The sequence below is a fragment of the Malus domestica genome, chromosome 05 (genome assembly GCF_042453785.1).
Source record: "Malus domestica chromosome 05, GDT2T_hap1".
In the NCBI taxonomy this organism is placed as follows: Eukaryota; Viridiplantae; Streptophyta; class Magnoliopsida; order Rosales; family Rosaceae; genus Malus; species Malus domestica.
The window spans coordinates 1,157,616-1,172,154 of record NC_091665.1 but is presented as its reverse complement, the minus strand read 5'-3'; the positions used below and the strand labels follow the sequence as shown (position 1 = coordinate 1,172,154).

At 41.6% G+C, this 14,539-nt stretch overlaps 2 protein-coding genes across 2 annotated transcripts; both read left to right on the top strand.

Moving 5' to 3' along the window:
• The first annotated feature begins 6,347 nt into the window (after window positions 1-6,347).
• On the top strand, window positions 6,348-10,421 carry LOC139196642 (uncharacterized). Its single transcript, XM_070823026.1, has 3 exons — window positions 6,348-6,482; window positions 7,510-10,254; window positions 10,358-10,421. Exons 2-3 carry the CDS (start codon window positions 7,520-7,522, stop codon window positions 10,419-10,421), a joined length of 2,799 nt encoding a protein of 932 aa, XP_070679127.1. The 5' UTR covers window positions 6,348-6,482; window positions 7,510-7,519.
• A 629-nt stretch (window positions 10,422-11,050) lies between these two features.
• LOC139196641 (uncharacterized) lies at window positions 11,051-11,533 on the top strand. The gene is made up of 2 exons (XM_070823025.1): window positions 11,051-11,336; window positions 11,400-11,533. The coding sequence occupies exons 1-2, from the start codon at window positions 11,051-11,053 to the stop codon at window positions 11,531-11,533; spliced, it is 420 nt and encodes a 139-aa protein (XP_070679126.1).
• Window positions 11,534-14,539: the final 3,006 nt, after the last annotated feature.

Genomic DNA, 14,539 nt, shown 5'->3' with positions numbered 1-14,539 from the left:
CTCTATTGTCGAATCCGTCTAACCTACTATTCGATCCTCCTCCTTTTTTCGAGTCAATTGGTTTGAGTCAAGCAGGGATTGACTCAGCCTGTTCAATTGGTAATAGATTATTTCTTGGTGGCAAGTGCTGGAAAAGATCGAAAGACATGTCGTCGCTGACCTTACTAACCAGTATTTCGAGCAATCTGGTTTGTGTCTCACTGGTATTGCGTATCACGTCATGCAGTTTATCGATTCCTCGACTAAGCGTCTGTTCAACTGTTTGAGACTGCTCGTCAAGTCGTTTTCGAAGAAACGATCTTATTGGTGGATCAGATCCTTCACCACCATCCTCGTCACAATCCTCCACTATACCTTCATTGAGAACGCAGGTGATTCTGTTAGGGATTTCTAGACTGCGAAGCTGACCACCGAGATTAACTTCGCTTTCTCAACGAGTTGGGCTTGTGGAATCAAGTGTCACGACGTTAAGGGGATTCTGCGCCTGTGGCACACTTTGTCCTATGTTCTGAATTGGCAAATCGGTTGTCGATTTTCCCATAGCTATTTTTTTTTACCGATCGCGTTTCAATTGGCATGAACTTCGTAGTTTAGCACTGGGTCCCACTGGGAGTGCCAAAATGTTGACCCTAAAAACTACCAAGCTTACGTGTCGCGCAGGTCGAGTAATCTATAAGTTAACTACGTCATTCGGTTAAATGCGGGGCGTGCCAACTCGTCAGCCGAGCTCGATCGAGGAGTCAAATTTGTTGATGTTGCGTTGGGTCACGCTACTGACTTTTGTGTCTTGCGATTGTGGCAGAGAAAGGAACACGTCTCGGCCTCTTGGGTTCTCGAGCCTGAAGACAAGGCTACTATTCTTACGAAGTTCACGAATCGTCGTCGTCGGATTCGGTCACAGTGATGGTATTCGTCAGAGTAAACTCACGCCGAATCGACACGAAAGTGTAAGAGCATAAATACTCAAAACGGATATAAGTCTTAATAGTGAACGTAGTTCGGCCGTCAGAATGCCAAACTCTAAATCGCACTTGAGAGTATCCAATCATAAAATAACTCGGTGTGCAATGCGCTGAGATCAGTAAGCTGTAACACCTCACTTCGCCGAGAAGGCTAATGAGATGACCTCGATCAATAAGGATTCGGAAATCCTTCTCGTCCGAGACTTGGATAGGTAACCAACTGTCCTCACCGCAGTGCTGTTGATGCCAACGGAAGATGCTACGAGATCGGCTGATTCTACGGCGACAGAGCTATCTATGCCGACTAAAGATATCACCGGTTGCTTTCACAGTGTTGTTGATGCTAACGGAAGATGTGTCAGCGAAAAGAGAAAATAAAAAATCTCAAAGTTGTTGAGAGAGTTTGCGCAAGGCAGTTGTGTGTTAAATTAGAGGGGGTTAAACAATGCACAGTCTCCTCTATTTATAGCATCAGATACTTCCTAAGTAGAGTTAATCCAAGTAGTTAAACCCTACTCGGAGTAGGACTTCTTCTTCTAATCAAACACCATCTCGAGTACTCCTACTCCTATCAGGATTTTGGACCTAACCTTTCTATCAGGCTGCATTCAAAATGTGTCTCGACCTCCTCATCTCACTGAGACTCTTAATCACACTAGGATTTCTGTTAACCACAGAACTTCCCCCGCCTCTTCCTTATCTAGGCCGTTCCTTTTCCTAAAACGACCCTAACCATGCAGCCCATGAACAAGACGACCCCTAGCAGTCTTTTTCAAATAAATCATTCCGGGCCGAGAATGATTCTACACTCGGCCCAAACCAATATTTTGGGCCTAAACAGGTTTTATATATATATATATATATATATATATAATTAGCAGTGTCACCATGCTTCTTTTATGATCATTGGCACTTAAATGGTAGGCCTTCACGTGGCTTCAAAAACTCCATAAGGCGTGAATGGCTTTCGGCGGAAGTTTGAAAGTTTGAATAACCGCCGAATGATTTTTGGTGGTCATTAGGTGCATCCATGCAGCATCCGTCCTTAGTGGTCGAAGTGAGTGCAGCCGTTCACAAAGAACATAATAAAGGGTGCAACATTGTGTAGTGCTGATTTGCATGCAGAATATCATCCTGTCAGTAAGTGCGGCTATTCGCAAAGACCCAATAATCATGTTTCCAACATGTGGGACTCAACCGCATTGTAATATTGAAGACTAAACAGAATGGCATGAGCACTACGGTCGAATATTAACCAACAAACCTCATCGCCGAATACAAATATATTTATTCGGCAAAAAGCATCGTGGTGTATTTGGTTATGCCATGGTGGGCTCTCACCAGCGTTAAAATATATATATATATATATATATATAGATATGCAAATGTTTGAAATTGAGTTTACCAATTCAGTTCAATTTTTGGTGGTCCATTCGGTGGCAAACTCCTTGGTGGTCTCAATTTAATAAAGTTTATGGTGAACTTATTCTGGTGGTCTACATCAGCCAAGTCAAATACAATCACGTTATTGGGTGGAAGCATGCTAATCCTTTTTGGTCTTGGACTCTAAGCGTTGGAATTTTCCCAAGAATATGAGACCAGGTCCAAGAGCATTAAAATTCTAGAAGCTGCGGAATTTATTGGAAGAGAAGGCCATAGCAGTTTTCCGCCGAATGATTTCTATTCGGTGATGGTTTTGCTGTTTTTCTTTGGTCATATGGTTTTGCAGTTTTTGCTTCACTTCTCGATCAATTTTTTTTATAATATGAGTAGGCCTGGTAGCATGAATTCGTTACCAAGTTTAACCACATAGTAAGCCGAGCTTGGTGAAGAAGAAGGTCTCATCACTACAGTCAGCAGTTCGAAAAGGTAATTATAGTCGAAATTTCTGGAATTATTATGATCATGTTGACCCTAAAAACTACCAAGCCTACGTGGTGCGCAGGCCGAGTAATCTATAAGCTAACTACATCCTTCGGTTGAATGAGGGGCGTGCCAACTCATCGACCGAGGAGTAAAATTTGTTGATGTTGCGTTGGGTGCGCGGCTGACTTCTGCGTCTTGCGATTGCGACCGAGGAAGGAACACGTCTCGGCCTCTTGGGTTCTCGAACCTGAAGACAAGGCTACTATTCTTACGAAGTTCACGAATCATCGTCATTGGATTTTGTCACAGTGATGGTATTCGTCAGAGTAAACTCACGCCGAATCGACACCAAAGTGTAAGGGCACAAATACGCAAAGCGGATATAAGTCTTAATAGTGAACGTGGTTCGGCCGTCTGAATGCCGAACTCTAAATCCCACTGGAGAGTATCCAATCATAAAATAACTCGGCATGCAATGTGCCGAGCTCAGTAAGTTGTAACACCTCACTTCGTCGAGAAGGCTAATGAGATGACCTCGATCAATAAGGATTCAGAAATCCTTCTTGACCGAGACTTAGATAGGTAACCAACCGCCCTCGCTGCAGTGTTGTTGATGCCAACGGAAGATGCTGCGAGATCGGGTAATTCTACGGTGACAGAGCTATCTATGTCGACTGAAGATATCACCGGTTGCTTTCACAGTGCTGTTGATGCCAACGGAAGATGTGCAGCGAAAAGAGAAAATAAAAATCTCAAAGTTGTTGAGAGAATTTGTGCAGGGTAGTTGTGTGTTGAATTGGAGGGCTTTGAACGATGCACAGCCTCCTCTATTTATAGCACCGGATACCTTCAAGGTCGAGTTAAAACCCTACTCGGATTAGGACTTCTTCTCCTAATCAAACTCCAACTCGACCAGTCCTATTTTCACTACAATTTTGAACCCAGTCCTTTAACGAGCCGGATTCACTTCCGGGTTATTAATCTCGCTGAGACTCCTTATTGCGCAAGGGTTTGACTCATGTTGCAGCATGACTTAACTGACCTAGGTTTGGAAGCCCACGAACTAAACGATCCATGGTAACCTTGTCGTAAGGCCTTCCGGGCCGAGAATGATTCTATACTCGGCCCAAACTAATATTTTGGGCCCAAACATTGCCCCCTCGCTTCTGAGGTCCTCGACCTGAATTCTCTGGTTGAGCTCCGACCTTGAAGAAGTGAAATTAATACTCATAATCCAAATACTCTACTTTCGAGGCGCATTTATTGAGCACGATTGCACGATCTTGATCCTGCTAACCAATACACCACGTGGCATCCCTTAACACGGCTAATCCTTAATAATGACGTTTAAGCGTGCGACTCCCTGAACCGTCATACCATCATGACCTTGTTGCTGAGCACAACCATGCCTCCTTAATCCGCAAACCATTCAACATCGTGCAGACGCCAAAACGTCTTTCACCATAAATCTCACCGCCACACACAATCGTGCGCCCCCAAAACACAAAACCCTTGTTCTTTTCAACTGGATTCTCTGAATGTTCATAATGATTAGCGAACTCTTCGGTCGATTTTACCCTTCATTTTGAATTTCGAACGATTGCCCTTCCTTCCACAATTCTATAAATACTGAAGTTCTCTCATTTGTACTTTACGCTTTCAAATTCTTTGAAATTTCTTGCCATCACTCTCCAGTGAATCCCCTTCTTCCAGATCTTCGTCTTCAAACCCCCTAACCCAGAAAATTCCTCTCGTGTCGTATTTTCAACCCACTTACAATGGCCTCCTTCATCTTCAAGCTTTCCAAGGAATGTGACCAATGCCAGAAAATTATTGATCGAAGTTCGATCAAAACCATACATTTTGAAAGTGACATGAGCACCCATCATCAAATCCTGGGTCCTCTCTTCAAAGCGACAATACCACCAACCATCATTGGACTTCTCAATGAGCACTGCCTATCACCTTTGCTGCAAGGGTTTGAATGGTCGAAGTGGGACTTGGCAAGGCCTCAAGGTTCATGGCCCTCAACCACTACAGCCTGGGCAGCTTGGGTCGTACGAATGGAAAAAATCTTCGGCGAGCAATGGAAAGCCCTAGGCATCTACAACGCCATTCACCTTTCATCCAAGAAAGTCATCTTGGACAAGGAGCTCCTCCTAATGACCTTATGCTTCTGGTGTTCGGCCACCAACACCATGGTCATCCCTCTCAGCCCCATTGGTCTCATCATCCTCCACATTACTGCCATCTTGGGGACTTCCCCAACTGGAATCCCAATCGATGCCGCCCTTTCTGGGTACCCGTCGAACCTTGACCTAAAGGTGCTTTTCGATAAACGGGCCCTTGAGACGCTGAGCGGTGAAGGCCAAGCACCCTTGAAAGAAGAGTTTGACAAACTTTACAAGAACTTCTTCAACTATAACACCCTCTATCTCCATTTTGTTGGCCGAGGAGAAGAGGTTCTGCGAGAAGGGGAACACGAGGCTTTCCTCTTCTATTGGTACAACAAATTTATTTGTTGTACCAAATCCAATAAGTGTCTGGTCGAGAACATGCCAGTGGCCGAAACCCTAGCTAGCGGTCACACTCTTGCACTCAGCCCAGCCATTCTCGCCCATCTCCTACGCTGCTTGGCCGAAACGACCTTAGATAAGGTCGACCCGTACCAGACTGGTCCCCTCTGGGTCTTCCAACTCTGGCTGCAAGTCTACTTCGCCCCTCTTCGGCCAACGATTGCTGATTTCTCGCCTAAGAAAGTGCTTGGCCCTCAGCTGGCTTCTCGGCTAACACCCCCTCACCAAGCTGAAAAGGTGTTCAGATACTTTTTCACTCTCGACAATCTGTCGTCGTCGAAAATACCCTTCGTTGATAGACGCATATTTATGCGACTTAGTTAACTAGTTTTCTTGCATTTACGTTATTAGTTCTTAGTTATTTTAGTACTTTAAGCCATTTTCGTGTGTTTGTAGGTCCAAAGGGCTAAGGTAGCAAGAAAGTGCATTTTGGTGCATTTTGGAGCAGTTTTGAGCTTGGAATGGATTACATATGATATGAGCAAGATGGATGGACGAATTTGAAGACAAAAGAGGCTAAGAACATGCTAAAAAACTGGTGAAACAAATACAAGTTGCAAGAAGGGATAAATTTCTAAAAGGATTGGCCAAAACTTCACTCAAAACACATCAATGCCGTGACTTTTACTTCCACCTCCACCAGAAATTTGAGTAATGATGCAATGCTTAAATCACCATGACATGTGAGTGGATGATGCAATGCTTAGCTAACCATGACATGTGAGTGGATGATGCAATGCTTAGCTAGCCATGACATGTGAGTGGATGACTCAAAACCTACCCCAACAACAATTCCCACTCTTGCCGTGACTTACCTACCCACCTCCACCAAAAATTTGTGCTTAAACAAGTCCATCATCTCCCTATAAATACCATGCAGCAACCTCATTGAATTCATCCAGAAATTAACCATTCTCCAAGCCTTTCCTTGCCTCTCCTACATATCTAAACCCCTTCCCATCCATTCCTCCAAATAACCAACCCTTCAACATCATTCCAACCTTGTTGTGGCGGCAAGGAGAAGGAGAAAAGTCCTTGGACGCGCTTGCTATCCAACATGGATCGTTGGAACGTTTAGGTGCTTTCTTCCCTTTGTTTTTCAATGGTTAAATTTGTTTATCTTTGTTTTGTAATAATGAGGAACTAAACCCCCCTTGGCTAGGGGGGGATTCAAAACCATGTTTATGCTTGCTATATGATTTGATTACTTCCAATTGCGTTTCTTGAATTGTGAATTCAATTTACTTATCCGTTCGTATAAAAACTAATTTGTGTATGTTGGTTGAGAGTGCACGCTTAATTTTCATGCATGAATTTGACGCTAGAATATAAGGGAGTTTCACCTAATCGTTATGAACTTATATTCACAAGTAGTGAAGGTTGCTAGTCACAATCACGTTAAGTAAATTCTTGGCATAAGTTTCATGCAAATCATAGTAACGAGTGCCTCGTCAATGCTTATGTTTTTCATAGAACTTAATGATTCTTGCTTGTATCTCTATTATGCAATTCATGTAGGGAACTTGTAGGGAGTGTTTTGGGTTGTCGTATGCAATCATCCAATCTAATAACTTGTTGAAAAACTGAGAGTTAATTAGTGCAATTCACGGTTAATTTGGGGCGTTGAGTATTCATAACTTATCGAAGAGCAATTGGAAATCATTTTGTATGCAAGCAAGACATGTGTGGAGAAGAACCCCTTAGCTAGCCTTCCATTATCCATTCAACCCAAATTTGTTTAAAATCTATTTAAGTTTTTAGTTTATTCGTTTTTACTTTCAACTTCACCAAACTCAAATCCCCCTTTTACTTTCTTGTTTTAAAATCTTTTGTTTACATTTTTAACTTTGTTTCTTTTTGTTTTTGAGTCAGTTTAGAGGTTTTAGCAAGTCCTCCTAATCCCCGGTTTAGAACGATCCCTACTTACATACTTTGCTACAATTGTCAAAAAGAGGGTTTAATTTGTGTGTCAAGTAATTCTCGCATCAAATTTTGGCGCCGTTGCCAGGGATTAGCAACTTTGCTAAATCCCCATTGTTTCTTTTTATTTCTTTTTTGTGTGTTTTAATTTTAGTTTTAATTTTATTTGATTTTGTTTATTTCAGGTACTAGTTTATGACTCGTAGTTCTCAACCAGTTCGTGCACATATATCGGAGTTTGACGACAATTTTGAACGAACTTTGAGAAGGAAAAGGAAAGTACCAGAACCTAATCCACCTAGTTCTAGTTCTGAATCCGAATTTGAAGAAAAGGAGGAGGCAAAAAAAGACATGGAGGTGGACAATCGAACAATCAAAGAACTTTCAGCCTCGGGATTGGACAATGCCGCGCCTCTATGTATCCAATACCCCGCAGCAGCCCGAGGAAAGACAGAAGAATTTGAATTAAAGTCAAGCTTGTTACACCACATTCCGAAGTACCATGGGTTGTCCATGGAAGATCCTAACAAGCACTTGAAAGAATTTGAGGTAGTGTGTTCGAGCATGACCCCCGTCAATGTCGATGGGAGTCTTTTGAAGATGAAAGCCTTCCCTTTTTCTCTCTTGGAAAAGGCGAAGGATTGGTTGTACGAATTGGCGCCCGGAACCGTCACATCATGGGAAAGCATGAAACGGGCCTTCTTGGAGAAGTTTTTCCCAACTTCTCGAGTCATCCTCCTACGGAAAAGGATAAGTGGAATTCAACAAGAGGAAGGTGAATCTTTTCCTACTTATTATGAACGTTTTAAATCTCTTGTTGCTTCTTGTCCACAGCATCAGATGAAGGAGGAACTTCTTTTGCAATACTTCTACGAGGGGCTACTACCTATCGAACGTCAAATGCTAGATGCCTCGGCGGGAGGAGCCTTGGTGGACAAGACCCCCACGGCAGCAAAGACTTTAATTTCCAACCGTGCGTTGAATGCTCAACAATACGAAGGCGTTGGACAAAGGAGTAACCTACGACCACATCAAGTCAATGAGGTAAGTGCCATAACTGAACTTCAAAATCAAATGGCTAACCTTACTACTTTGCTTTCTCAGGTAGTGGAAGGTCCAAAAGTGCAAAACGTGGCAGCTTGTGGCGTGTGTTCCATGCAAGGCCACCTTACGGACAAGTGCCCACAGTTGATAGAAAATGGAGGGTGGGAGACCCTCAATGCCGTAGGATTTGGCAACCAATACCAACCAAGGAATGACCCCTTTTCCAATACTTACAATCCCGGTTGGCGTGATCATCCAAATTTCAAATGGCGAGAACCCCAACAAGGCCAACAACAAAGCGGATTTAGGCAACAACCCCCGGGTTTCTATCAAAAGCCGTTTGCACCAACTCAACCCCAAGCACAACCTGCCCAAAAATCAGGTTCGTCTATTGATAATGATCAAATTTTTAATTTACTAACTTCTATGGCGCAGGGAATGCAAAATAGGGACAAAAGGGTGGACGAGTTGGAGAAACAAGTAGGGCAAATTGCCGAGTTCATGGGGCAGTTTCGAGAGCAAGGCAGGTTGCCTAGCTCAACCATTGCAAATCCAAAAGGAGGCTTTGAATCTGCCAAGGCAATCATGTTAAGAAGCGGGAAACAAGTTGGAACAGCCCCACCACCATCCAAATCAGCCCCAAACAAGGTGGAGGAAGTGATAATTGAAGAGGAGGAACAAGGGTTGGCCACGGCAAGGAAAGAGGTTCCTTTGCCGCAAGTCTCCATGGCTCCTAAGCCATCCAATCTGCCAAATAAAGGTACAACCGTGTCCAATTCCATTCCTACTAATGATTTTCCTTTGAATGTCCCCTTTCCTAGTAGGTTCAAGCAAACAAAGAAAGAAGAAGCTGAAAAGGACATTCTAGAGACGTTCCGGAAAGTGCAAGTCAATATACCTCTCCTTGACGCAATTAAGCAAGTACCTAGGTACGCCAAGTTTTTGAAGGAACTATGTACAACAAGAAAGAGAATTTCAAACAAAGAGGTTGTCCAGGTAAGTGAGAATGTTTCCGCTGTTTTGCAAAGAAAATTACCTCCTAAATGCAAAGATCCGGGAAGTTTTACAATTCCATGTGTTATAGGCAATACTAAATTTGAACATGCTATGTTAGATCTAGGAGCTTCAATTAATGTCATGCCATACTCAATATATGCATCCATGAACTTAGGAGAGCTTAAAAACGATGGTGTTATAATTCAATTAGCCGATCGTTCTAATGCATATCCGAAAGGAGTTTTGGAGGATGTATTGGTGCAGGTGGATAACTTGATATTTCCAGCGGATTTCTACGTTTTAGAGATGGAGGACTCACCAAATGTCACCCCATTGCCGATTCTACTTGGGAGACCATTCATGAAAACAGCACGCACCAAGATCGATGTGTTCAAATGGACGTTGACAATGGAATTTGATAGGGAGATTATTAACTTTAACATTTCTGAAGCTATGAAATTTCCTAAAGATGATCATTCTTGTTTTTCTATTGATATATTGGATGAATTGGCGCAGGATTATCTTGATATGTTGGAAGACGATCCACTCGAAACGACAATTGCACAAGGATTTGGCACAAAACCCAACATGGCCGTACCAAATGATGAACATGCCGAGCTTGTGGCTGCCTTGGAATCATTGCCAAAACATCATGCATTGAAGTACTTGCTCACCAAAAAGGAGGCCAAGCCACGGCTAATTCGGTGGATGTTGCTACTTCAAGAGTTCGACATAGAGATTCGTGACAAGAAGGGAAGTGAGAACGTAGTGGCTGACCACTTGAGCCGAATGGTGCATAATGAGGAGGCTTTGCCGATTTTGGAGACATTCCCCGATGAACAATTGATGTCCATAAAGGTTAGTGAGCCTTGGTATGCTGATTTGGTGAACTTTTTGGTGACAAAAAGAATTCCAAGCACTTACACTAGGCACCAACGTGATAAACTTAGGCATGATGCACGGTTTTATGTGTGGGATGACCCATATTTGTAGAAATTTTGCCCGGATCAAATTGTTCGTCGTTGTGTGCTTGATTCTGAATTTCGTTCAATTTTAAGTTTTTGTCACACATATGCATGTGGTGGGCACTTTGGCACACAAAGAACTGCCCTTAAGGTATTACAATGTGGATTTTATTGGCCTAGTATTTTTAAGGATGCTAGAACTTTTTGCTTAACATGTGATAAATGCCAACGAATGGGTAACATTGGTGCTAGGGACCAAATGCCGCAGGTTTCTATACTAAATGTTGAAATTTTCGATGTTTGGGGTATGGATTTCATGGGTCCCTTTCCTTCTTCGTATGGTTTTATATATATTTTGCTTGCGGTTGATTATGTGTCAAAGTGGGTGGAAGCAAAGGCCACCCGGACTAATGATTCTAAAGTGGTTGCAGATTTTATTAGAACTAACATTTTTGCAAGGTTTGGCATGCCACGAGTGATCATTAGTGATGGAGGGTCACACTTTTGCAACCGGACCATTGAGGCGTTATTGAGGAAATACAATGTCAATCATAAGGTTTCTACGCCTTATCATCCTCAAACTAATGGCCAAGCCGAGGTTTCCAACCGTGAGATCAAGCAAATCCTAGAGAAGACCGTTGGGCCAACAAGGAAGGATTGGAGTTTACGGTTAGATGATGCACTTTGGGCGTATCGTACGGCGTACAAGACACTCATTGGAATGTCCCCCTTTCGGCTTGTCTACGGCAAACCGTGCCATCTCCCCGTTGAGTTGGAGCACAAAGCTCATTGGGCCGTCAAGAAGTTTAACATGAACCTCGATGAAGCAGGAAGTCACCGGAAGTTCCAATTGAATGAGCTTGATGAGATACGGCACGAGGCATACGAGAACGCAAGCATTTACAAGGAAAAGACCAAGGCGTTCCATGATAAGATGATTAGAGGCAAAACGTTCGCAATTGGACAGAAAGTGCTATTGTTCAATTCCCGTTTACGTTTGTTTCCCGGTAAGTTACGTTCCAAGTGGATTGGACCTTTTGTTATTACTAATGTTTTTGTTCATGGTGCAGTCCAAATCCAAAGCTTGAAAACGGGACACGAATTCAAGGTGAACGAGCATCGTTTGAAGCCGTACTACGAGAACTTTAAGGAGCATACCGTGGATGACATTCCCTTACATGCCGTGGACTCCATTGAGGAGTGAATGGGTTCTTCGTCCAGCTGTACGACGTTAAAGCAAGCGCTACTTGGGAGGCAACCCATGCATGCAACAAAGGAAGACCTAGAGAACACTCCAAATTCCTGATTTGCGTTCCTAAACCCTTCTCTTTGTTGTTGTTTTCATTTATGCCATGTTAAATTGCTTAGTTGCTATTTTGTTTGTTTGTTTGTTATTTGTGTTAGTTTATGCTTGAAACATTGAGGACAATGTTTGATTTAAGTGTGGGGGGGTAACCAAAGTGTTTTGATGCAAATTCGTGGGATTTTATCACCCTTAACTTAAAGACTTGTTCCTTGCTTTTTTTTAAGTGTTTTTAAGTTGTTTTGATGTGTTTTAGTGTGTTTTGAAGTAAAAATCCGAAAATCACATAAAAATTTGAAAAATTTGTTTTAAAAACCCAAAAAGGGTTGTTTTTGTGTGTTTGTTTGCGTCTTAGGGTACCTTCCAACACAATAATGAGGATTCGGTTTGTAATTGCATAACTGTTGAAGTAAGTTACAAACATGGATGAAAGTTTGACATGCTCTTTGGTTTATGCTTAGTTGTAATTATAGTTCATGAATTCACATGTAGTCAAAAGAAAAATTAGTTTTTGTAACATGCTTGAAGGAAGAAACTCAAACTAACGCTACAACCCTGAGAGACTTGAGCTTTTAACGTTCTTTGGAGAGTTAATAATCTGTGCATTTGTTGTCTTCTAAAGTCGTTGCATGATCTCATTATTCTTTGATTGGTTACTACTTAGAAGGCATTTTATCATGTAGTTCCAAATGCTAGAACTCATGCCCATTTCATTCAAAGCATGCTATTGATCTGCATAACACATATTCAAGATGAAGTTGTGTAGTGACCACCACCAAAGCCAAATTGTCGTGTATCCTATTTCATTATGTGTTTAAGTTTAAATCCATTGAACCTTGTTTAGCCTTTTCTTTGTTAACCCACATCATCCTCACCTAGCCTAGATTAGGACTATCCATACCCTCGTTCTTAAAGTATAGTAAGCATGTTTCAAATTGAATTCCTTTTGATTAATGTGGGCAGAAAATAAGTGTGGGGGAAGTGTTTATCATGTGAGTTTTTGTGCCATAGGCAAGAGTAAAAAAAAAAAAATAAATAAATAAATAATGAAGAAAGGGTCCAAAACAATGAATTCGGCCCTAAGAAGTTGTTTAAATCTTCCCCTTGTGTTTTAAAGTTAATTTCTGCAATCTAAGTGAATTCTAAGTCTCAAATTTACTACTTTGCTTACTAATGCTTGAAGAACGTTTGTTTTCCCTATCCTTTCTTTGTTAACCATTCCCCAAGCCCCGTTACAACCCTTAACTTCTATCTTGAGTGTTATGTATTTCAATATGTGGAGTTTGGGATTGGTTTGAGCATATGGTGTCCCTGGTTCTCGCATCTAAGTAGTAGCGTTCCATTCATGAGATCATATCTATAAATGCTTAATCATTCCAGAAAATTGCTTCTTTTATAACATGTGTGAGTGTTCATTTCCATGTTTACATCAATCTTCTCACATATACTTAGTATAGGGAGTGTAGTTAGAAAATCTGTGTGAAAATAAGAGTGTATCCAGTAAGGAATTGAGTAGATTATCTAAGGCATGTTACTACGTCCATAATGTTGTTTTAAACGATTAAATGTGAGCTAGTGAATGGTAACTATGATTAAGTATATGCTCAAGAGTAGGGATGACTAAAATCTGTGGGAATAATGATCTTTGGCATGTTATGTATCGTTGGAAATCCCTGTAGCAAATGTTGGAAGGTTAGGTTATGTTTTATTTGTTTTATTTTGCTCGAGGACTAGCAATAGCTAACTGTGGGGGAATTTGATAGACGCATATTTATGCGACTTAGTTAACTAGTTTTCCTGCATTTACGTTATTAGTTCTTAGTTATTTTAGTACTTTAAGCCATTTTCGTGTGTTTGTAGGTCCAAAGGGCTAAGGTAGCAAGAAAGTGCATTTTGGTGCATTTTGGAGCAGTTTTGAGCTTGGAATGGATTACATATGATATGAGCAAGATGGATGGACGAATTTGAAGACAAAAGAGGCTAAGAACATGCTAAAAAACTGGTGAAACAAATACAAGTTGCAAGAAGGGATAAATTTCTAAAAGGATTGGCCAAAACTTCACTCAAAACACATCAATGCCGTGACTTTTACTTCCACCTCCACCAGAAATTTGAGTAATGATGCAATGCTTAAATCACCATGACATGTGAGTGGATGATGCAATGCTTAGCTAACCATGACATGTGAGTGGATGATGCAATGCTTAGCTAACCATGACATGTGAGTGGATGACTCAAAACCTACCCCAACAACAATTCCCACTCTTGCCGTGACTTACCTACCGACCTCCACCAGAAATTTGTGCTTAAACAAGTCCATCATCTCCCTATAAATACCATGCAGCAACCTCATTGAATTCATCCAGAAATTAACCATTCTCCAAGCCTTTCCTTGCCTCTCCTACATATCTAAACCCCTTCCCATCCATTCCTCCAAATAACCAACCCTTCAACATCATTCCAACCTTGTTGTGGCGGCAAGGAGAAGGAGAAAAGTCCTTGGACGCGCTTGCTATCCAACATGGATCGTTGGAACGTTTAGGTGCTTTCTTCCCTTTGTTTTTCAATGGTTAAATTTGTTTATCTTTGTTTTGTAATAATGAGGAACTAAACCCCCCTTGGCTAGAGGGGGATTCAAAACCATGTTTATGCTTGCTATATGATTTGATTACTTCCAATTGCGTTTCTTGAATTGTGAATTCAATTTACTTATCCGTTCGTATAGAAACTAATTTGTGTATGTTGGTTGAGAGTGCACGCTTAATTTTCATGCATGAATTTGACGCTAGAATATAAGGGAGTTTCACCTAATCGTTATGAACTTATATTCACAAGTAGTGAAGGTTGCTAGTCACAATCACGTTAAGTAAATTCTTGGCATAAGTTTCATGCAAATCATAGTAACAA

Excerpts from the sequence above, each read along its gene's own strand:
- LOC139196642 (XM_070823026.1), top strand. The coding sequence starts at position 7,520 with ATGACTCGTAGTTCTCAACCAGTTCGTGCACATATATCGGAGTTTGAC. Across the intron at positions 10,255-10,357 it reads TGGTATGCTGATTTGGTGAA|AAATTTTGCCCGGATCAAAT; the intron begins CTTTTTGGTGAC and ends CCATATTTGTAG.
- LOC139196641 (XM_070823025.1), top strand. The coding sequence starts at position 11,051 with ATGTCCCCCTTTCGGCTTGTCTACGGCAAACCGTGCCATCTCCCCGTT. Across the intron at positions 11,337-11,399 it reads CCGTTTACGTTTGTTTCCCG|TCCAAATCCAAAGCTTGAAA; the intron begins GTAAGTTACGTT and ends TTCATGGTGCAG.